The sequence below is a fragment of the Amblyomma americanum genome, chromosome 1 (assembly GCF_052857255.1).
Source record: "Amblyomma americanum isolate KBUSLIRL-KWMA chromosome 1, ASM5285725v1, whole genome shotgun sequence".
Lineage (NCBI taxonomy): Eukaryota > Metazoa > Arthropoda > Arachnida > Ixodida > Ixodidae > Amblyomma > Amblyomma americanum.
In genome coordinates, this window is record NC_135497.1 from 531,779,644 (window position 1) to 531,803,166 (window position 23,523).

A 23,523-nucleotide genomic window follows, 5' to 3' on the forward strand; every position below is an offset into this window, starting at 1 on the left:
CCGTCAATGCTTAGGCATTCTTCCAATGCTGGTGCCACGTTGATCTCATAATTTTTGTTGCAGCTGTTAAGTGCCATTCTGAAGCTTCCGAACTTCAACATTTTTGCATCGGGATGGTATGAAGCAGAGAAAAATGATAATACGTCAATTTATATTCCAACCAGACATGCACAAAGCAGCTAAGCCTCCCGTTGCCTTGAAGAACAGGGCGTCCTAGCAGGTTCTCGCTCTCCCTGTTCTAACTGGTAGCCTCTCTTGCTATGCTTTGGAAGTCGTCAACACCGCGAATGTGTGCTATGGACGCTCGAGAGAGAGAGAGGGCTATGACACGTTAAAGAGCGAAATATAGCGAGAGATGCCATACATGCCGCCTAGCAGTTGAAAAAGAAGCGGCTGCGTACGGCGGCACTTAATGCATCAAAAGCGGCTAGGAAACTGAACATATCCAGCAAATAAAACATTATAAACAACCCGGGACCTTTGACCTCAGAGTGCCGGCCCGGGCCAATTTTATCTCTTAGTGGGCCAGACTGTGCTTGCATAAATCACAAAAAAAGATGACAGCCTAGTACCGTTAGGCCAGTATATACGTAGCGAAAGCGCGGCGACCTCTGGTTCGGAAGAGTTAATATATGAAAGGCGCGCAATCTCTACACACGCCTGTATTCAGGGTTTAGCCTTGCGCCGTCCTGGCGGAGTGGTAGCGTCTCCCCCTCAAACACCAAAGGCCCTGGCTGGTTGGTTGCCCACGTGGTCGGTCACGTGGTGCGGAGCAGCTGCAGGCGCGGTGGCTGGTCACGTAACCAGTCACGTGGTTGGTCACGTGGGGCGTTTCTCAGAAGACGCGCAGACCGGCGAGGAGCGCATAGTCGTGGTGGCTCTGGCGCGCCAGCTGCGCACCGCGTGACGTCACTGCTCCTTGCGCGTGCGCAGCACGGGTCTCCAGGAGCCACGCGAAACTGCTCAACCTCGGGCAGTGTAGCTTACGGTACAAGAAACTAAAACATTCAAGCCAAGCAAGCAGGAAATACGTACTCGCCTGTTTTGGAATATGCACAGTTCAAACAACCTTGGCTCTGACTGAATGAGCCGGCCGTGTTAATGAGTCAGCGAAACGAGCAACGGCTAACTCCAAGAGTCACTGCCGTATGCATTGTGCCTTATCGTTGGTGTACATGGCTAGGACAGTTCATCCCTCCCCTAGCGCTGCACCGTACTGGGTTGCGCGTTTTTATCTTCGTGGTGTATTTTCCGTATCCTCTTTTATCGTTATGCAGTTTTTCCCTGTGCTGTTCTTGCTATCTTTCGAGTCCGCCAAATAACCTCTTATGTTAACATTTCATTCAAGCAAATAAATATTGTTTTTTTCTTTTAGGAAAGAAAATCGTGCAGTAATTCTCTGACATCTTCTTGGACACCTTAACAACTCCTTATCATGCAGTGAAAGAAGGAAGAGGTGCCGTAGCAGAGGGCTCCGGAATAATTTCGACCACCTGCGGATCTTCAACTTGCACTGACATCGCAAAACACTTGGCGGCCTTTTGCGCTTCCCTTCCATCGAAACGCGGCCGCGGCGGCCGGGTTCGCAACCGCGTGCTCCGGCTCAGTATCCGAGCATCCTGCCTGAATTTGTGGAATCTAGATATGTAAAATTGGTGTCCGGCACAACACTCTAAGCCAAAATTAGCCCCGTGGGAGCAATAGCAGCCGTTAATCCCCGTTAGCTGCGTGACTGCTGTGTGCAGACCGTGTGCAAACTAACTCAAGGAAGAACGGCAGAATTTGCTCCCTCTGCTTCGCCTTTGCCCCCAAACACTCATGGCGGCTCCCTTAAAAGCAGGACGTATCAGGCTGATTTCGTCGTTGTTACTTTCTTTAAATTGATTTAACTGGAGATCAATGGGGCACTGGTCTTTCGCTTCGTCTCATTTCGCCAGCAACAAAAAGTATTAGCGATAAATTTTAGTTATTTTTCATTTAGAGTGACGATTCTGACGCTGCCAGGCTTAAGGATGCGTCGGTTTGTCGACAAAAATGGTTGGCGTTCTGCACACGCTGAACTAAAAGACGGACTGCGAGGAGTGGCGTAAAGTCCCGTAAAATACCCGTTTAGCTTATGCAATTGTGTGTACGCTTATGGTACGTTGACAGCGTCGCTTTAAGTCTTTTCTAACTATATCTGCGTACACCTCGAGCAACGCGGGGGTGGCCGGGAAGTGTGAACGAGGGAACATTTCGGCGGCGGTGGATTTCGCTCGCTATGGCCGCCGAATGCCAAAGTATGAATGAGCCGTAAGGCCAGTTACAGCATAGTCGCTCTCCGTGCCGAAGCGGATAGATTGTTTTGCGTGCGAAAAAGGCTTCGGGGAACCGAGCTAACTGTCAGCTAAGAAAGTGCATAAACAAGTACTGCGAGCTTCAGAACGTGTCAAATGTGAGTTTAAAATTAAGCCTCAGCTTTAAGCAAGTATAAGTCGTTTCGTTTCGTCGCCCTTTGTTTTCGAGCTTATCTGATGCTGTGTAAGTACCGGAAACATTTAGCGAAACTGTGAGCGGTGAATATTGTTTTTTTGTTTTATGCGCGTTTAACGTCCCAAAGTGAATAAGGCTATAGGGACGCCGTTGTGAAGGGCTCCGGACATTTCGACCATCTGTGGTTTTTTAACGTGCACTGACATCGCACAGTACACGGGCCTCCAGAATTTTGCATCCATCGAAATTCGACAACCACGGCCGGGATCAATCCCGCGTCTTTCGGGTCAACAGCCGAGCGCCATAATCACTTAGCCACCGCGGCGGTCAAATTTTCTATTCCCTAACGCCGCTACCCACCAGAAACAAAAAAAAACGAAGTGATCCACTTGTTTTCAATAGGTCGCAATGTGCAGCAGCTACGAATAAGACCACCTTATCCGCTAAAAACAAAAATCAACCAAGGATTGGTGGTTGTAAAGCACCGGCAGGTATGCATGCGTCGTTCGACACACTTTTTTGAACAAAAACGCGATTTAAACCGCTGTGCGCATTCATTAATGCTTACCGTCCCTTAGTGCAAAATCATACGACAACAAAATTACGATGCTTCTCTCTGAGCAGCAATACAGTTCATATTATTGCGACCGGTAAATTCTAGCGATGTGTCTCCTTTGTATATAAGGCGTTTATTTCCCGTTTCGGATAATTAGCTGCGGCGGCCTGATCATATCCGTGGTCGGTTTCCAATCCATATGTTCTGAGTTGAAGTCCTGAGAATTTAACGTGTGTCTGTTTCCGTTTCCTTTCTTGTTGTTACATGTAATAAGCGCTGCTGCCCAAAATATCTCTCTCTGACGAGGCACCTCACGATTACGGGCGAGGTTTCGTCGGCCGGGCAGTCGGCTTCTCAGACCCCAGTTTCTGGAAAGTTGGCTTGAACTCATTTCACGACTTAACACAACACTTTATTCTCAAAAGACGCACCTTCCCTCTGCCGCATTAATCAATCACGACCACCTGGCGTCGGTTGCAAACCCATTCCCATTCCCACCCCAACTCGGCGGTACTTTCGCTCGTGTACCCTCGCCAATACTCACCCCAATTTAACAAGCGCAGCGACCTATCCAAACAACACAATAATCTGTAGAACTTTGCGGAGGATCCGCCTCCCCCGGACCTATTTCAGCTCCTAACTTCCGAGCAGTGGAAGGACCTGCTGCTTAGCTCTGACCCGAAGACCCATTTCCGGGAAGTCCAGCTAGCCAACGAGGTTGCCGTAAGCAACGGGCTGATGGCCATCTAGCGCGACGATGACCTCAACTTAAACCACTTTTTGCCGGTGAATAAATAATTTCCAATTCAATCTTATTCTAAATTGCACTGAAAATCACGCTTCATTTGAATTTTGTTTTTTAAACGGCTGATCCCATGGACTAGCTTTTTCATATAATTTCTAGGATACTTAACTTTTAGACCCTTTGCAATTGGTCCTGAAAAGGAGTAGTGGTTGTGGCCAGTCAGTTGGTCCCCAAAGAGACTAACCTGTCGCCCCATTTTATCCCTTTCGTCTTAGAGTGATGTATTCAATTCTCGCCGCTATTTAAAGAACCAGGCGCTTGGCGGCAGATCGCAGAGCTTTCCCATACAAAAAAGTCCTATGGGCGTCTATGGAAAAAGCTATGTCCGTCTGTGGCCTTTTATGAACATCTATAAGCACTCACAGAGGTGCTTATTGACAGCTATTGAAAAATCTATGCCACTAAAGCTATAGCTTTGGAACCATACAATTCTCTTAAGCTCTCTATAGAAAAATATATCAGCCTGTATAGACAGCTATAGACAGAAATAGGAAAGGTCTATAGCTATTTGGGCCAAAATTCTATAGCCGGCCATAGGACATTTTTGTATGGGTTCAGCCAAGCTTACATGTGCTCATTTGTCTAGGAAGTTTACATGTGCTCATTTTTCTGTGAACTAAAGACAAATGTTTGGGAGACATCGAGGTTGAACGTGTGGCGTACTCACCCATGCAGCATGTTCGTCACGCTGAAAAAAAAACAAATATCAGTCTTAACGTCAGGGCAAGGATTTAATTTCCAGGAAGCAAGGATATGGTTCTCGTTAGTCCATGAAACAGGCATTTCGAAGTGGCAAGTAAGGGAGGAGCGCTACAGTGGCTTGCGGCACCTGTCGGGACTACACAAAACGGGCCTGTTGCTGGGCCATTGGCTACCTTGGTGAAAGTAGCTAGCGCTACTCTGCTTTGGATTAAGCAGGACTCTCAGGTTTCCGAATTGGAGGGATCAGTGGCCACGCGTACGCTCGCCCGGAGTCTCTGAATAGGCGATCGGCTCGTGTGAAAGTACCTGACCGTAGTCAACCGGTAAAGAGAGACGTGGCTACCCGGAGAGCACCAACAATTATATGTCCAAAAAAATGAAAGTAAAAAACTTGCTCTTAGGCCGTAAGTACTCTATAAGAGTATTAATAACGAAATTCCAGCCAAAGTTGCTCTGTGTGCCGGTGACGCATCTAAATGGGACTACAAAAAACTTCAAGCAAAATGTTCGATTCCGCGACGATCGCTACTACGGTCGCACATCGCGAGGCGGTGCGCCACTAATAACGCATGGCGCATAGCAATTAATAGCATTAGTTTAGTGGCTAACGAACCAGCGGTAAGAAGGAAAATATAGGAATTCAGGATATCGCTGCAGAACAGATATTCAGCTTTAGCTGAGGAAGACGATCTTAATGTTTATACAATGAACGATAATCTGACAGCCATCATTACGGAGTGCGCAGTACAAGTTGGCGGTAGGACGGTTCGACAGGATACCGGCAAGTTATCTCAGGAGACGAAGATCTGATTAACAAATGTCAGAGCATGAGGGCGTCTAACCTCTCAGACAGAATAGAACTAGAAGAGCTATCGAAGTTAATAAAGAAGCACAAGGCAGTCGACGTAAGGAGTTTTAATATGGAGAGAATCGAGCATGCTCTAAAGAACGGAGGTGGCCTAAATGTGGTGTAGAGGAAAGTAGGCAGCGGTGAAAACCAAACGTATGCTTTAAGAGACAGAGAGGCAGTGTCATTAGTAATGTGGATAAGATAGTTAATGCAGCCGAAGAGTTCTGCACAAATCTATACAGTAGCCGATGTAATCAGAGCGTTAATGATAGAGACAGCAGAACACAGCAATGCGTTATCCCAGCAGTAACGAAAGAGGAAGTAAAGAAAGCCTTAGCAGAAATGCAAAGGGGAAAAGCAGCTGGTGAGGATCAGGTAACAGCAGATCTGTTGTAGCACTGAGGGGAGATTGTACAAGAAAAAATACCAAAATAGCCGCCCTGTATACGCAATGCCTTAAGACCTCGACCGTACTGGAAGCTTGGAAGAATGCAAATATTATACCGAGCCGTACCAGGGAGGCAAATGATTTTACTAAGGTAATCGCTAATATTGTCATGGCAACCAAATGATCAGGCCGGCTTTCGTAAAGGGTATTCCACAATAGATCATATTCACACTATCAATCGAGTGATAGAGAATTTCGCAGGATATAATCAACCCCTATGTATATCCTCCATTGATTACGAGAAAGCATTCGACTCAGTGCAAAAATCAGCAGTCCTACAGGCATTGCTGATTCGGGGTGTAGAAGAGCCTGATGTCAAAATAATGGAAGGTATATATAGGAACTGCACGGCTACCATACTCCTCTATAAAGTCAGCAATAAAATTCAAGTAACAAAGGGCGTCGGTAAGGAGACGCGATCTTGCCAATTCTACTTACCTCTTGTTTACCGGAGGTATTCGGGCGCCGGAATTGGGAATGGTTAGAGGTAAGAGTCAGTGGAGAATACATAAATAATCTGCGATTCGCTGATGACATTGTCTTGCTGTGTCACTCAAGAGATGAACTACAAATCATGATCAATAAGTTACACAAAGCAGAACAGTGGGTCTAAAAATTAACATGCAGAAAACCAAATTAATGTTCAATTGTCTAGCAAGGGAACAGCAGTTCAAAATTAGCAGCGAGGTGCTTGAAGTGGTGAAGGAACAGGTCTACTAGGCAGGTAGTGTCCGCTGAGCCGGATCATGAGAATGGGGTGGAGTGCATATGGCAGGTCTTCTCAGGTCATGAATGGCAGTTTGCCAATATTCCTGAAGATAAAAGTGTACAACAGCTGTGTCTTACCGGTACTCAACTACGGTCAGAAATGTGGAGGCTAACAAAAAGGGTTCAGCATAAGTTAAGGACAACGCAGCGAGCCATGGAAAGAAAAATGATAGGTGTAACGTTAAGATACCAGAAGCGGGTAGAGTGGCTGAGAGAACAAACGTGTGTTAATGACAACCTAGTCGAAATCAAGAGGAAGAAATGGGCTTGGACAGGGCATGTAATGCGAAGGCAAGATAACCGCTGGTCCTTAAGGATAACGGAGTGGATTCCAAGAGAAGGCCAGCGTAGCAGGGGGCGGCAGAAGGTTGGGTGGGCGGATGAGATTAGGAAGTTTGCAGGCATAGGTTGGGCGCAGCTGGCAAAGGACAGGGTTAATTGGAGAGACATGGAAGAGACCTTTGCCGTGCAGGGGTGTAGTCAGGCTGATGATGATGATGATGATGATGAGATGAGTGGCATGTCAGCCTTAATGCTCCTAACATCCTTTGAAGCTGCATCCTTTCGAGCCACATATATCATAAACTAATAATGGCGTGTTCTTTATGCTTTGCGCCTGATCAATAGTTCACTCATCGAAATTTAAGAGATTAATATATGAGCTAGCTTCCAGGGCTATATATACTAATATAAGACATTGACTCCATAACACTATTCAGGGCGACTGACCTTGTGATGCGCGAGCTCGCCTAACCGAAAAGTTCTTTCTGACATCAGTTGCATGACTGATGTACGAACACAAACGCGCATACTATCGTTCAACACACAACACAAATTCCTCAATAGATTTAACAACAAACTCCCCATACTTATGTCACACCTGAGTTGGGATGACATCAAAAACCTATGTCGCAAAGATCATAATCCGGTAGCACTAATGACAGCAATGGGGTTTGATCGGTCGCAATGGTAAAAAATTGGACACCTTTCGCTTGCTGATGGAAAAATGTAAATAAATTTGCATTTCAGTAATCGGTTATATTAATCTTCATGAAGCATACTTGTGTATATGCTGCACGAAGTTACATGCTGTGCATGATTTCATAACGCCGATTACAGGTATTGCGGTGGTTTTAAAAGTGGTGGTTAATTAAAGACTGAGGAAAATTAATAAAAACAAAAAAGCTTCCAGCAAGTTGTCTTCTCTGACGCTCTTTCTTCGTATGTCTTTCGGGCCTGCTTCAATATATTGGGTTGTTGTTTTAGTTAATCTGTTTAATAACTCTATTAAAGCTAACTCTCTGCCCAAGGAGTGGAAAGAAGCCAACGTAGGGCTGATTCCCAAAAGGCGATTTACAGAATAGTCTTGTAAAGTACAGGCCTATCTGTCTTAATTGGATCTGGTGTAGAAAAATGGAACATACCATTTACTGTTGGTCAACTGTTGCAGGGGAATCCCCCAAGGTGGAGTGTATTTGTAATAAGGCAGTAATTATTCATTGACATCCACCAGAGCGCAGCCATACGGCTGCAAAATAAAGCTATGCAGCTTTCTCAGAAACTCCTTAGTTAAAGAAAAATTCGTACTGATTCAGGTTTCAAACCCGGGACTACCGCTTCACCGGAGCAGTCACTCTACCAACTGAGCTAACCGGGACGACAAGGTTATGGTAGGGCGAGAACGCATTTATCAATAACTCGAAGTGGGATCGGTGTTGGTCAAATGTTCTAGGCGAATCCCCCAAGGTGGAGTAGAATTGTATTAAGGGAGTAATTATTCATTGACATCCACCAGAGCGCAGCCATACGGCTGCAAAAGAAAGCTATACAGCTTTCTCAGAAACTTAGTTAAATTAAAGTAAAATTTTTGTCCTGGTCCGGCGTACGAATCCGGTAACACCACTTCACCGGAGCAGTCGCTTAACCAATTGAGCTAACCGGGGACTGCAAGCTTATAGTATCGCGAGAGCGAACTGGTCAATAACTCGAAGTGGGAACAGTGTTGGTCTAGTCTTTTAGGAAAATCCCCTACGGTGAAGTAGATTTGTTATAACGGAATAATTATTCATTGACTTTTGAACAACCTTTGGCCAACACTGTTCCCACTTCGAGTTATTGATCAATTCGCTCTCGCTCTACCATAGGCTTGCCGTCCCGGTTAGCTCAGTTCGTACAGTGACTGCTCCTGTGAAGCGGTGGTCCCCGGTTCGAACCCCGAACCAGAACAAATTTTGTTTAACTAGGAAGTTTCTGAGGAAGCTGTTTAGCTTTCCTTTGTAGCCGTATGGCTGCGTTCGGGTGGAAGTCATTGAGTAATTATTCCCTTATTAGCATTTACTGTTATGTGATTAAACAACTTGGGCTCAATAAATTCTTCACTGAATTCCAACATGGATTTTGGGCTGGCCTTTCAAGTACAACGCAGTTGAATTCAGTCATGACCTTACCTCTGCTTTCAACAGCTGGAAGGAGGCTGACTGCATATACTTGGATTTCTCAAAGACATTCGAAGCAGTTCCCTACGTCCTGTTACTTTACAACATATCTTTTCATGGTGTAACAAGCGAAGCATTTCAGTGTATTCAAATTAACTTGAATGGCACTAGCAACAAGTCATAGTCAACGGCCACCTTTCAGACAACAATACTCACTTCTGGTGTTCCGCAGGGACCTGTGATAGCGCCTTTCCTGTCCATAAATTATATCAATGACACGGTGAAAGTTGAATTATTCTACTGGAACCGTCCTACATCACAAAAACGAAAACCGGCGATTCTTTGAATAAAAATGGGGCTAGTTGGCGATTTTGTTATTTAAATTTCAACGAAGTATTTTTCAAGGAAATATTTTTTAGCTCACGTGAGCGCTCTTCGAAGTTCCTGCGAAAAGAGAAAGTTCGTTGGAGTGAGAAATATTGAAATCAAACGCAAAATAGGCTACACTAACATATACTATTTTTGAATGTTTCACTTGCGTTGTTCTTTGATACGGCTTTATTCATGAAGCCATGAAAGAATTTTCCGCTTTCTCATGGTTCAGTAAAAAGCAAGAAATGCAGCGTTTCATGAAATATTTGGCATAAACGTCGTTAACAATTCAGTCTCAATTTTTTCCTGCTCTAAGGATGCAGTCCTTGAATACAAGCCTTCAATTAACATTCTCTCGGTTCCCTAGCCTCTGTGCAAAACACGGAAATGAATTTCACAAGGTCTCAACATTTGCATCTAAAATTATTGAACCTGTGGTTATTACTGACATTCCTTGTACAGAACACATTCAGCACATTAAGCACACAATAACTTAAATCTGACAAAATGAATGAAAACGTTGGTATATCTAAACTAACCGGCTTCGCATATTATATTGCAAAAGCTTCTACGAATTTACGAATCAGCGGCTTTACCAGCAGGTAAGGTCGGTATGACGCATGCAAGGAACCAGTACGATAGCGCTGGCACAAGCAATACTTACTGACATTTTATGCATGCGACGAGTCAATCTGACACACAAATAGCTACTTGGCTTTGCTTTTCTGTTTCTTGCACGTTTAGCTACTTGGCTTCGCCTGTCTTGCAGTGTGTAGCGCCCTGTCTTCGGGGGCGCCGGGAACCCGGATAGCGCACGCGGTCTTTAACGCAGTCCAGCAGGCGTTGAAGAAATTAATGAAGCTGGGCTGGGAGCTGCTGGGATGTGAAGAAGTCTCCTGGAAGACGCAGAGAACGACCATACACCACCTCTGCAGCTGAGCTCTGTAAGTCTTCCCGGAAGACGGCCCTTAGACTAAGGAGCACAAGGGGCAAGAAATCGACCCAGGTGGCGCAAAAGCGTTCCACCATGCCGTTGGCACACGGGTGATATGCATTGGTACGGCAATGCCTGGCGCCGAGAATATTATTAAGGGAAGCAAACAGGGAAGACACAAACTGGCGTCCACGGTCGGTTGTCAGGGTGCCAGGACAACCAAATCGAGATACCCACGCAGAAATGAAGGCGGGGACAGCCTCCGGCCAGCGAGTGAAGCGGTCGCCCATGGTCAGGATATAACGGTAGTCTCGAGACACGGGTAGAGAACCCACGATGTCGAGATGTACTTGGTCTAAACGATATCCATGTGGTAGGAAGGCTTGGGGAGGCGTCTTGGTATGACGGCCGACCTTGGTCGTCTGGCAGGGCAGACATAGGCGCGTCCAAACGCGCACATTGGCGTTGATTCTGGGCCAAACAGCACTGGTGAGAAGGGACTGAGCGGCCCGAATGCCTGGGTGGCATATGTTATGTAGAGAATGGAAGGTGGGGCGACGTAGTGGAGCCGGAACAAAAGGGCGGGGAAGGTCTATTGACACATTGCATCACAAGGGCTCAGGCGAGCAGGGTTGGGGCACAAGCCGTAGTTGGAGAGAACGGGGATTCTATTGAAACGCAGCGAGCTCATGGTCATGCTGCTGTGCCTAGAATGTGGCCTAGTCGACGGTGGGAGGTGGAGTGTCTACAGCGGCTATACGAGAGAGGTCACCAGCGGCGGTGTTGGCGGTCCCTTTCGCATGGCGGTTGTCGGCAGTAAACTCCGAGATGTAAGCGAGATCACGGAGTTCGTGTGACAAGTACTTCGATGAGTTGGTGCGGAACACATACGCCAGTGCTTATGATCGGTTAGCACGTAGAACTGGCATCCTTCTACAAAATGCCGAAAGTGCTGTATCGCGGGGTAGATGGCTAGTACCTCTCGGCTCAAGACGCTGTAGCCGTCTTGGCTGCAAGTAGCTTCCGAGAGTAAAGAGACAATGGACTCCATTCGGAGTAAATGTACTGCTGTAAGCAGGCTCCGACGGCCACGCTGGAGGCATCCACCATCAGTCTCGTAGCGGCGTTGCTGCACGGATGGACAAGGCGCACGGCGTTTGCGACTGCTTCCTTTGCGGCAGTAAAGGCGGCCCGGGCTTCTGATAACCAATAAATTACGGAGGACGGGCCAGCGGTTGAACGGTGGAGGTCGGTGAGCGGGCGAAGCAGCTCTGCACAGTGTGAGATAAAGCGCCTGGAAAAATTCACCAACCCCAGGAATTATCAAAGTGGCGCAGTGTTGTAGGCTGGAGGTAGTTCTCGGTGGTCTGGACGTGGGACGCGAGAGGGCGGATACATTCTGTGGATATGTGTTGACACAAAACTAGATATCAGATGGACCAAAACCACACTTTGAGGCGTTCACAACCAGGCCGTACTGCTGTAGACGTTTGAGCAAAGCAAATAGGTGTTGCTCATGATCATGAGCGTAGGGCTGGTGATGAGCACATCATCAAGACACGCGAATATAGAGAGCAGGCCCCGCGTGACCTCAGCCATGAACCACTGGAAGGTTTAAGCCGAATTGCGCAGTCCAAAAGGCATCCGCACGTACTCAACCAAACGACAGGGTTCGTGATGGCGGTTTTAGGTATGTCGGCGGGTTCGATGGGAATTTGGTGATACGCCTTAATAAGGTCAACTTTGCTAAAAATGGTGCAGCCGACGAGGAGCGACGGAAAGTCCTTGATGTGGGGCAGCGAATAGCTGTCGTGGACAGTCTTAGCATGCAACGCCCGATAGTCGCCACAGGGACGCCAGTCTCCGGGATCAAGCTTGGGCGCTAGATGCAGTGGAGACGCCTACGCACTGGACGACGGGCGTGTAATGGCGAGCTGCAGGACGTGGTGGGACTCACGTTTGGCGATAGCTAGAGGGTCGCCAAACAAGCGCCGTGGTCAAGCAGCTGCGGGTTGAACCCGGATGTCAATGTGGTGTGTCACCGTATATTTAGGCGCCTTAGTGTTGTTGCATGGCTTGGTGAGCTCCGGGAAATCCGTCAACACTTTTTCGAAATTAGAGGAAGCAGCGTGCAGAGGCCCACGGGAGCAAGGTGGGACAAGACTCCCGAGAGGAAGAAATGAGTCAAGACTGTCGCTAAGGCGACGATGCCGTACGCTGATGTCCAAGTCGGAGTATGAGAGGAAGTCCGAGCCGGGGATCGGACTAACCACGTTTGTGATGACGAAGGCCGATCGAAAAGTGCGGCCATGCCCGAAGTCGCTGAGATAGCGTAGTCTGTACGTGGCTTTAAACGAGACGAGGCGTTGGCAGCACGGAGCGACTGCCCTGATGACTTGGAACGATCAGCCTAAGTCGGTGGAACCAGGCTGATTTCCGCGCCCGTGTCTTTAAGGAAGCGGGTGCTGGAGAACTTGTCACTTGCCATAAACAGGCGGCTCGGATGACTGGCAGGACCACACGCCGCCGTTAGTGATCCCGGCGGGCGTTCCTCGGCCACGAACAGGGCGGTGCACATTTCTTGCCCGGGTTGTGAAAACGCCGGTTGTACCAGCAGAGAGACAGAGGACTGGGACTCCGAGCTTGACGTGTGCGCGAAAGAGCGCGATGATCGAGACAAGGCAGCCGGGTCTCCTGGGGTGGGCTGCGGAGTGTGGCGACTGAGGCGGCAAGCTCATCGAGACAAGGCAGGCTCAAGGCGCGAAATCACCGGGTCTGTAGGCGGCAAAACGGCAGTGACGGACGGGGACGTCGCCTCATGAACGTTATCGGCGAGCTCAGCCAGGCGGTCAAGGGTGACGTCATCGGCCGCCGCAAGGACGAGGCGGATGGGCTGGGGAAGGCGTTGGAGGAAAAGCTCTCGAAGCAACGCTGAGTGGTTGGCGAAATCTCGCTCCCTAAGAAGCTGTCGCATCCGGCGCAGAAGCTGGGAAGGGTGCCGATCGCCAAGGTCTTCTTCGTTAAGGAGCTGCTCGAGGCAGGTGCGTTACGACAGCATAAATCTCTCCAACACATCGGTTTTCAGGTGCTGATATGGTGTAGCGCCCATGGGGGCGGAGAGAACGTAGGGGCCACGCCGGGAGCATCAGGAGGAAGGCTGGAGACGGAATGGTTGTAGCGCGTCGTCTCCAAGCTGATGCGGGAAAGGCAGAATTGTGCCTCCACCTGCCGGAACAAAACTTGCGGGTTGTGGGGCCAGAAACGTGGGAGGCGAGCATGCATTGACGAGATGTCCCGCGGACGTGAGTCCTGTTTTGTGGATGCTGCGGGATCAGTCATTGCTCGTCTTATGTCACCAAGGCTTATTGCGTCAGGTGCGAAGGAACAGGACCGTTGCTCCGAACCGACACCAGAACAGAACTGCGAGCCGTGGCTGCACGAGCCGCGGCAAGCTGCTGTCTTTATTTTCTTCGCCGGCTGGCGCGCGCTATCCGGGTTCCCGGCGCCACCCAAGGGAGGGCGCTACAAGAGCATGTTTAGATGCTTGGCTTAGGCCTGTATATTTTGAGCATGTTTAGGTAGTTGATTTAGACTACCTCAATCGAACTCGCTAGGCCACTGGTTTTTGGTGCTTCATGAGCCACCACCACCTGTCTTGCACGTTCAGCTCGTAAATCGGCCCGGTTTCGACCTTTCCATCGGAAAGTTAATTATCCACTGCCGCCAGCATGGGGAATCCACAAGCATCCAACTGCTCGCACTTTTATCAAGCATCCTTCGAGGACTGCCCTCTTTCGCGCCTCGTCAAAGTGGCATTGTACTCGACTCCTTACTCCTTGGGATATTTCCTAGTCTCGCGTGGCTACTTTTAAGTGATGCGTTCCACTGCCGTGTCTATCCATCCTGCTCTTATTATTGCTACATATTTGCAAAGGAAATGGCGTATTGCCTGTATCGCTTCTCAGAGGACATGTCGCTAGCACTGTGAGTGAATGAAGGAAGGTGAGACTGAAAGAAAAAAGAGAAAATGGGTGCCGTTGTGGAAGGCTCCGGACTAATCTACCTTGAAAGTGTTCTCCTCGCCATCGGACGTGGAAGCCCTTAGCACAGGAGTCGTATTCGTGGCTCCCTGTGTATTTGCCTTCGGAGCACTGTTACTACAAGTAACAAACTTCTGCGCAGTTGACACAGCTAACTTCGGAGATAACATGAGAGGACTCTTACAGCAAACGGGAAAAATATTGTAACTTCTAGAAGCATCATCTCGGGCATATATGTTGGTACTAGAGAAAAGCCAAGAGGCCTTGAAAAGTTTAGAAACCAGCCGGGTCATAAAAGGGAGAGCGGATTGGCCTGGCCTTTCGAGTCTGGGATGTAGGGTCTCTCGGCACTGGGGTATCTGCTTCTAAAGCCAGCGTTGTTGCTTCAGCGGATACGGTACTTGTGACGCGCGTCTGTACTTTATTTCAGTCTTTCTCCTCTGCACGTGAGAACGATCATGGCCCAACTTGAGCCAGTGGACAGGCCCGTGCGCTTTACTTTTCATTCTTCCTCCAGTCGCAGCAACAGCAACCGCCGCGCAGTGAGACGGCCCCGAAAAATCATATGTGCTGTTTTGCTGACTTTGGTCCGCTCCGGGTTTTGATGTTCCTAGCCTGGCGGCACAGACAAAGAAAAAAAAAGTGAACGTGTTAAGCTGCCAATGAGTCCCCTAAATGGCTTAAACAAACCTGATATAGCATTTGCTGTTAAAAAATTAAAGACTGCGAATTTTACACCCATATCAGCTTTTTCCATGACGTGGAAAGTGTTAGAGAACAAGAGAGATAGCCACCATAGGGTGCAGAAATCTAGAATTAGCACAGATTTCTGCACGGAACACGGAAAGATGTCAGGAAGAACCAAATAAGCGTTTTACTGCAAGGCGAGCAGTCACTCTCTCTAGAGAAAGTCACCGGATGAGACGGGAGTGTTTGCGACTGCAGGGTGAGCACAGCTTTCGCAAAAGGCTGATGGCGATCAAACAGCTGCAGTAGTCTCTGCCCTGGAATGGATGGCACTGAGCTGCTAGTAATGATTATGAATATTTATTTGTGAGAATATCAGTGATGTTTTCTTCGTGAATAGAGGTGATAAGCGAGAAATTATGGGACAAATAAGAACGCGGTGAAATGAGTTTGGCTGTTACTTCCAAGTTAAGAATAGCAGCTTACTAATTTTCATGTAACAGAAGGAACGTCAGAGGCGTATCATGTCAGTAAGAGTGCAAAATCTGAAGTGCAAGTTATGTTTAAAATGTGACAATTAGCGGAAAGAAGACTAAAGAGAAGAGTCATTTGTGTGGAACCGTGTGTTTAAACTTTTATAACTGAAACAGGGGAAAACCTATAGGGTGAAGGCTCTCTTGTACTATTGTATCCAATAGTACCCAAGATTAGGAGGACATATAAAAGGCTGGCCGAGAGTGCGGAGCCTCGAAAGTTTCCTATTACTGGTGCAAGAATTAGACATCGGAAATAGCTTCTTTTGTGCGGCGCACTAAACACTTTTCATGTGGTGGTTAAGAAAAATACTTCCAGGACGTTCGAAAACTTCTCCAAAAGAGGTATAAAAATTTGCTGTACCTTTCCGAAATGGTGACATTTTCGTTGCACATTGTATGTACGCCTTAGCGCGCGTGTCAGATGATGGCCGTAGCGCCTACTTAAGAATTTCTTGCTTGAGGCAGGAACCATCCTCGACGCTCATCTACTGGCCAGTCTTGACCAGTAGGATGCAGCTTGTCAAAAGCAGGTCTAAATTTTTTCTCTTTATGCGAAGGCGTGCGGGATAAGAGGATTTACCGGAAGCTCATTTTCTTTTACGATACTTATGACATTTTCTTTTTCCTGCAGAATGCCGTGCCCCTGCCTGCCAACAAAATTGCGTCGATGCGTACCATAAGTACTATGACGTAATTGGGAATTGCGAAGGCCTGGACTGCATCTGCGAGTTCAAGAAACGTAAGACGAGAATGCCTGTTGTGCAATAGTTAAGCCCAGCTTTTAGAGTGGAATTTGATTTGGTTATTGTTATTTTAACTGTGACATCTTTTTCACGAACACCGCGTGGGCACTGTTCGAAAACAAACGTAAGATAGAAAAATGAGAGGCAAATGAGAATTAATGGAAGCTTATGTGTAAACGTTTCTGTTTGGCGTCGTTTTGCGCTTGTTCTTCCACCTATGCACCAACTTGCCACCAAGTGTTTTACTCCATAAGTGATAATGACATCAAAAATAACAAACCGCATCTCAAAGCTTATAACTAACTTATGAATGTAGAAACGTTTCCATTGTAAAGCAAGACAGGCGTGCTGAATTCCATAACTTTTTGGGCAATTTCCGCCGGCGCCTAGAAAGCAGGGTACAATTCTCATGTTGCTAGCGCGCTGGAGCAGCGCGTGATTGGCTAGCGTTTTCGCTGTGGTATGCGCACCCCTCACGACTGCCGAGGTTAGAGGCGAGCCCCATTCACAGACTGTTCTCTCTTGCAATTAATTCCCAAATTGGCGCCTTATTTGTGGAATTAATACCGGCGCAGACAGCGTCGGCCTAGCTGCTGTACCCGTAATCGAAAGGACGTTGGGCATAAAATTATCGCGTTCGCCAGCCGTTCCCTTTCAAAGGCCGAGGCCAACTCTTTAAGGATCAAGAAGGAATGCCTAGCCATCATCTTGGCTACATAGTCTTAACGCTCTGTAACGACCGTCGCGCCGCGCTCGGCTCGCAGGCCATGGCACCCGGCGCCAGAGAAGAAAGGTGAAGTTGGGCTAGGCCGGCGGAGCGCGAGCAGCGCAAATAAACAGTGCGAACCTCAACGCTCTTGGAGCTGGTTGTTCCTCGCCTTACCTCCGACATATTTGGTGACTCGGCTTCGAACACGCAACCCCATCCTCGTGCATAGATTCCGCTGGCTCTTCCACCCTGCCTACTGGCGGCGACACGCCCCAGAACGCTCATCCTCTTGATGCTTCGGTGGGCGCGTTCCAGCCAGTCAGCCTGCGGCCAATTTGGCCCATTAGCCCCCGCGCCTGGCTCCTGCAGGCGCATATTCAGATGCGACGTATCACCAGCCAAGGAACCCAGTCCCTCCATCTGGTGTCCACCCAGCCCCTTAACGTCACTGAGGAGTTAGAGGACGTCATCAGCTCGCCGGACCGGACGCGGCTCGACCCTTCGACACGTTGAAGGCGGCTATCATTAACCGCAAGTCAGCGCCAGAGCGCAGAAAACTCCAGAAGCTCCTTGGCGCTACAGAGCTTGATGACAGCCGCTATTCGCAGCTCCTCCGTCGCATGCGGCAGCTTCTGGTAGACTCCGCTGCTGAGCACGCCCCATTTCTAAATGAGTTATTCCTTCAGCGTATTTCCCAACACACAGTCTCTATCCTCGCCGCAACGGGTGACGTTTCATTAGACAAGCTCGTTGAACTTGCTGACCTCGTTGCGAACTACTCACGGCTCCCCAACGTCATCTCTGTGACCAGTCCACCTTCAACTACTGCCGCAGACTCCCAGCTTGCGAGCATCGAATGTCGACTTGATGCTTTTGCCAGGCGGCTCGATGTCCTCTCTCCTTTACCAGGCCGTTCTCCGCCGAGGTTCAGGCCACGCCACCGCTCCCCGAAATCCCAACCATCCGACGCGCGGCCAGCTATCTTCTGGCCTTCGGCTGTCTGCTGGAACCACCATATTTTCGGCAGCTCTGCTCGCAAGTGCACACACCCGTTCTCCTGTTTGAGAGACGCTGCGACCGGCCACTGACGGCAGCAAGTTGTGCTGGTGGACGGACATGCCGCCTCTTTTACGTCTCGGACAAAATTACTGGCACTCGTTTCCTGGTCGACACGGGACCACAAGTCAGCGTCATAGCAGACTCTTGGGTGGATCGCTGTCGCAACGAAAAGACCTCCCCGCTCCAAGCGATCAACAACTCCCCCATTCGCACGAACGACCAACGGTCCCTGACGGTTAACCTCGTATTCCGCCGCACGGTTCACTGGATCTTCATTATCGCTGACGTCTCGCAACCTGTTCTCGGCGCGGACTTCCTCAGTTTCTTCAGTTTAGCCGTCGACATGCAAGCTCGTCGCCTCATAGATCTCAGCACGCACCTCTTCGTCAACAGCATACTCTTCACCACTGCGGTGACGGGGCTTCGCGCGCTCGTCCCTGTTTCGCCGTATGCGAAAGTTCTGGCTTATTTTCCCAACCTCACTGAGCCGCATACTAGAGAGTGACCGGAGAAGAAAGAGGAAGTTGAGCTAGACCGCCGGGGGACGAGGAGCGCGAATAAACAGTGCGAACTTCATCACTGTCGGAGCTGGTTCTTCCCCGCATTAGCTCCGATAGCTTCTACCTGTGCGGACGACCAATCAAGGACGTCAGTCATTATAACGCACTGTGCTGTCTTCAAAATGTGTAGGACCACTCCAGCTGCCTCGCTCAATGCAGCCCCCACCTCTAGGAGTTGAACAGCACCGTCATCTACGTGTCTGAACGCACCCAGACCGATTTAGATTGCCTAATGTTACCCCTATCAACAAGCTGCCAAAATGAGACGATGAAGATATCTTTATTTTCTAATCGACAACCACAAGCGACTTAGAGCAACGCCAAGGAGGAGACCCTGGGCTGTAGCTCCTTATGGAATTACTGGAAGGCAAGTCTCCTTCACACTCCAGAGAGTCCAAACATACGAGTAGATCAGTCTCCTTTTGTCTTCAGAAAGAGATCGTCGTGAAAAAACCTGCTCACCTAGTAAGACGTCCTCCGGGTTAATCTTCGCCAGAAAATTCTGCAGACCTCGCACGATAAGCCATATAGGTGGACGCCTCGGCTTTACTCCTACTCTCCGCCGAATTTATTGCGAGCATTACTAGCCATGCATGACCACTGATGTTGCATACTACCTGAAGTGCGGTAGTGACCGGCAACCCCATAAAATCAGCCAAAAAGATAAGCAGGATTTCTGCAGCCAACTTAACCACCAAAAAGACCTTTCCAAGAGATTGGCATGAAATGTTTTGGCCCCTTCCCCACATCGACGTCTGGTAACCAGTCGATAATAGTACGAACGTTCTACTTGACGCGATTCGCCTAAGCGCCACATAATCCGCCATTTTATTCGCTGAAAACGTTATCCTTCGCCACTGTGCCCATGAAGATCTCACTGAAGTAATTCTGCAATGCAGTCACAAAACCCCCTCGAGGGCACCTGCGCATCCTTCGCAGACACACGCCCCGCGGAACTCTTCAAGAACACAATCGCCGGATTGTTTGTCATGTGTGTCCACACGGAACACAAGACTTCGGATGTCGTCCTCCCCCACCTAGTCTTCGCCTAGAACATGCAGTGCAGGAGGACACCCCGATGGCGCATTTTTGCCTGAACCATGGCAAGGAGGAAACAACCGCGCTCGACACCATGATCCCAAACCTCCCCAAAAAAGACAACCTTGTTGTCATTGCCTACCTTCAGAGTGCAGAAGAAGCCGGACGACTTGCTCGGGTACGGATCAAAGAGCAGCATTGCACAGACGCGCAACGCTACAACCTACGACGACACGGAGTAGAGACTGATGATAGAGTCTGTTAGCAGAGCCGAATCTGCCGTCGAAGATAGTGAAAAACTTCTACCGTGTTATTTCGGCAATTAGGTGTACTCGACTTTGAAAGCGTTGATTAATAAACGAGAGCATCGCAGTGGCTCCTTGTACGTCCAGCAGTTCTGCAGTCGTGACCATTATGAGTGAGGACAAAATTTTGGCGCACAGTGGCGAATATTCTGATTATTTCTGCACTAAATTTGAGAATAACTTTTGGGTGCTTTGCGCTGAGACGATAGCTTGTTAGAAAACATAAATAACTGTGCTTTTAACTGATAATTATACAGTAACCTATTTACCAGTGCTAAAGCGTTGTTGTATCTCATATTGCTCACGACTGCACCTTCACGACTGGCACCTAAAGTTATATTATCCGCGCTGGTGGCCGCTTTCTGTTTGCACTTTAAGTGTTTCGTTTTGATCACTTTTCTTTTCGTTAAAGCATCGGGCCGATGCTTCCTAGGTGGGAAGTAACGCTGTGCAGCTTTGTAGTGTTTTCTTGAAGTCACCATGGCGCAAATTTAATACTTTGTGACGTCACACGGGACCAGATCTATCTCGAACAATATTTCTTATAGTATCTCAAGAGGTCCCTGTCATTCATAAATCGAGGGTGGTCGATACCGGTGGTGATCCTATTCTTCGACGACGCTGATCACGTTTGTTGCTTTTGCCGCCACCAAATTGCTCAGTTATTTGCAAGCGCCGGTGACACAATCAAAAGTTCATCTAAAAAACACAAATCTGCTGGTTCATCGTGCACTGTGTTGTCACTACTATACGACCGTATTCTAAACTTATTATAGCCTTGCCACGCAGGTTTCGACCTCACTACGTGGATACTTCTTGGTACCGTCTTAATGCAGCACAGGCAGACGCACAAGACTTGAGAAACCAAACCAAGTTGACAAGATAACGGAGGACTGCGTGAACTGCCCAAGACAGGATACTTAGCAATGAAAAGCCTTTCGTTCACTGCTTACGCAGTTCTACGTTTTATTGAAACGAATCAACCAGCCTGCAAAAATATTCTACTACAAGGTCATGAAACAAGAGCATCTATCTAATGTTCAGTAAGCAGTAAAGTGCAAACGCCGATCTTTGACCACAAAACAAGCATCATCACCACTAAAGATAAGGCAACGACAAAAAGCCAAAAACTGCGCAGTGTAACGCTAGGCACGAAGGCCCCATAAAAAGATCTCTTCACACTATGTTCTCCGACTATTTACTTCATAGCTAGCGTCATTGTTATGTTAACACAACCTGACCCTTCCAAAAAGAAGCATACGGGTACATCACACTTTTGAAACATTCACCTATAGGTAGGTATGGTTTTCAACCATGTTTAATGTTTTGTCCTGTGTTTGGTTTTGCAGGATCAAAGTAAAGATCGTGATCTGCAGGCAACTGCATAATATATTTTTTGCTACTCGAGAACGGCTGTTTTCTTGACATCTGCCATAGTTTTGAACATTATTTTTGCGTAACCAATATTTGATATGCTTTTGGATGCCTGTGACAGGGGTGTATGTAAGTTTTGCCCTTATATTATAGTTTCCAGTCGAGAGTCAGCTCTTTTTTCGTGCACTTAAGTTTCTGGTTCCTCGGCGTTTGCACGGTCTCAGGTGAAGATGCATCATTATCAAACCACCGAAGTGCCGCTTTAATTCAGAACATTTAAGCCTCTTCTTTTCAGACGTTCCGGACATAATGGTCTACGAAGATATATTGTGCACCAACAGCGCTGCCCTGAGAAAACGAGCACATCCCCTAAAAAAAGAACAGGTGCAAAATTAAAAATGAGTTTTTTTTCCGAAAAACCTCACTTCGCGAAATCGATTGAGGTGTCACGAGAAGAATTGATGTGCGTGACAAAACAAAAGAACAATCAATGGAAGCTTATATTAAAACAGGGACATCGACTCGTTCAAAAACTAATCTGTTCGTCTGAGAGGGACATTAAGGGATTTTTTGCACAAGTAAGACCATTTCGCTCCTTAAAATAAAGCTTCATTATTTGTCGTTATAATGTAGATTTTGATGTACCTATGAATTTTAGGCACAGTAGCAGCGCAAAAAAACACACATTGTAGAAGAACGAGACACCGAGAGATACGCTCAGACGCTGTGTGTGTTATATTTTTCTTTTGTGCTGCTACTGTGCCTAAGATAAATAGCCAACTCGCCCAACAGCTCGTTATACTAGGAATCTTGTTTTCTCCAAAATCAGAGAGCATTCGAAGATATTATAAAGAGAAATTATTGAGGCGCATTTTATGAAGCAAAGATGCTAGCCGTCCTTGTGAGTGTCAGAAGAAGTGATCAGCTGTTTGAACTGGTCGATGTCCACGTTTAAAAATCTGCGTCCTTCGGTTTCTGGCAAGTGTTTGTTATACTTTAGGCAAGCCCCAATCAATTTCTGGGGTGTTTTCTTCGTGGTATAAGAAATGTCGTTTTGCGCTAAATAAATTCAAAGTTTGAAGTTTGCACCTGCCCTTTCTTTTATGAGTTGCCCTCGTTTTCTTGCTGCAGTGCGCTCAACATGCACCTTATATCTACCTAAAACATTTATTTCTTAGGCCAAGTGTACAGCCTGGCGAGTAGAGCACAGGTTAAATGCGGAGGAAAGTTATTCGGTTGAGACGGGTACCAGCAATGGTGTTTGTTCAGAGCAAACCGTGTACCGCAGGAGAAAACAGGAGGGTACTTGAGATTTTTAAGACCTATTATCAGCAGTTTACCTTTTCTTGTCAATATATAAGGCAGAACTATACACTCTCGACCATGCAATATTCTCATTATAATTTCTGTTTTTCTTTCATTATTACTCAACAGCGTGCACAATTAGATATTGCTACAATAAGTGCATGACAAAGTATCAAAACGAAACCAAAGTTGGCCTCACGGGCACCTGTGAAAGAACAAACTGCGTCTGCGACTGGGGCAACAGTAAGTACACTCTCGGCAAATGGGCTCTGATCGGCCGTTCGCTTTTTCTCTTCACCCGGCTGTACCTGGGGTGTCCGTTTCTGAATTCATCGTTATGTTTGACCGTCAACATAGGATATTAAAAAGCAAATTAATCGAAATGATCTTTGATGCAAAACTGTGTCCGGTGGTTGTTTACTGAAGATATTAAGGGTATCTTCTTCTGGTTGCTTTGACCCTCTGACCATAACCATGCAGACCGAACCAGTGCCTAGTCGGAGGGGGTGCTGTCAAGGTTAAATACAGACGCGCTCTGAGAGCGGTTCCGTGAAAATGAAGCATTCAAGCCTTTCGCTTGGAACCAACTGCTAGCAACATTTCTGCGCATTATTTTTACTGTGCCTTACGTTGCAACCTCGGAGCAAATCCATATTCCTTCCTCAGAAGACTAGCTGACAATAAGGCATTTTAACAGCACCACAATATTAATTTCTATCTCAGCCAGCTTGGCCATGGATAAGTTCGCCAGTCGACATACACCACACAAAAGTTCCACTACCGCTTCCAGTTTTCGCACTGTACACTCTAATGAACATCTCCACC

The 23,523-nt window shown here is 47.6% G+C and overlaps 1 protein-coding gene across 1 annotated transcript in view; it reads left to right on the plus strand.

Moving 5' to 3' along the window:
• LOC144107624 (uncharacterized) overlaps window positions 1–23,523 on the plus strand; it is a 147,612-nt gene that overhangs the window by 113,913 nt on the left and 10,176 nt on the right. Inside the window, exons 3-4 of the mRNA XM_077640728.1 lie at window positions 16,237–16,344; window positions 22,828–22,941. Of these exons, the coding sequence (XP_077496854.1) occupies window positions 16,237–16,344; window positions 22,828–22,941 (222 nt within the window). The remainder of the gene's footprint in view (window positions 1–16,236; window positions 16,345–22,827; window positions 22,942–23,523) is intronic.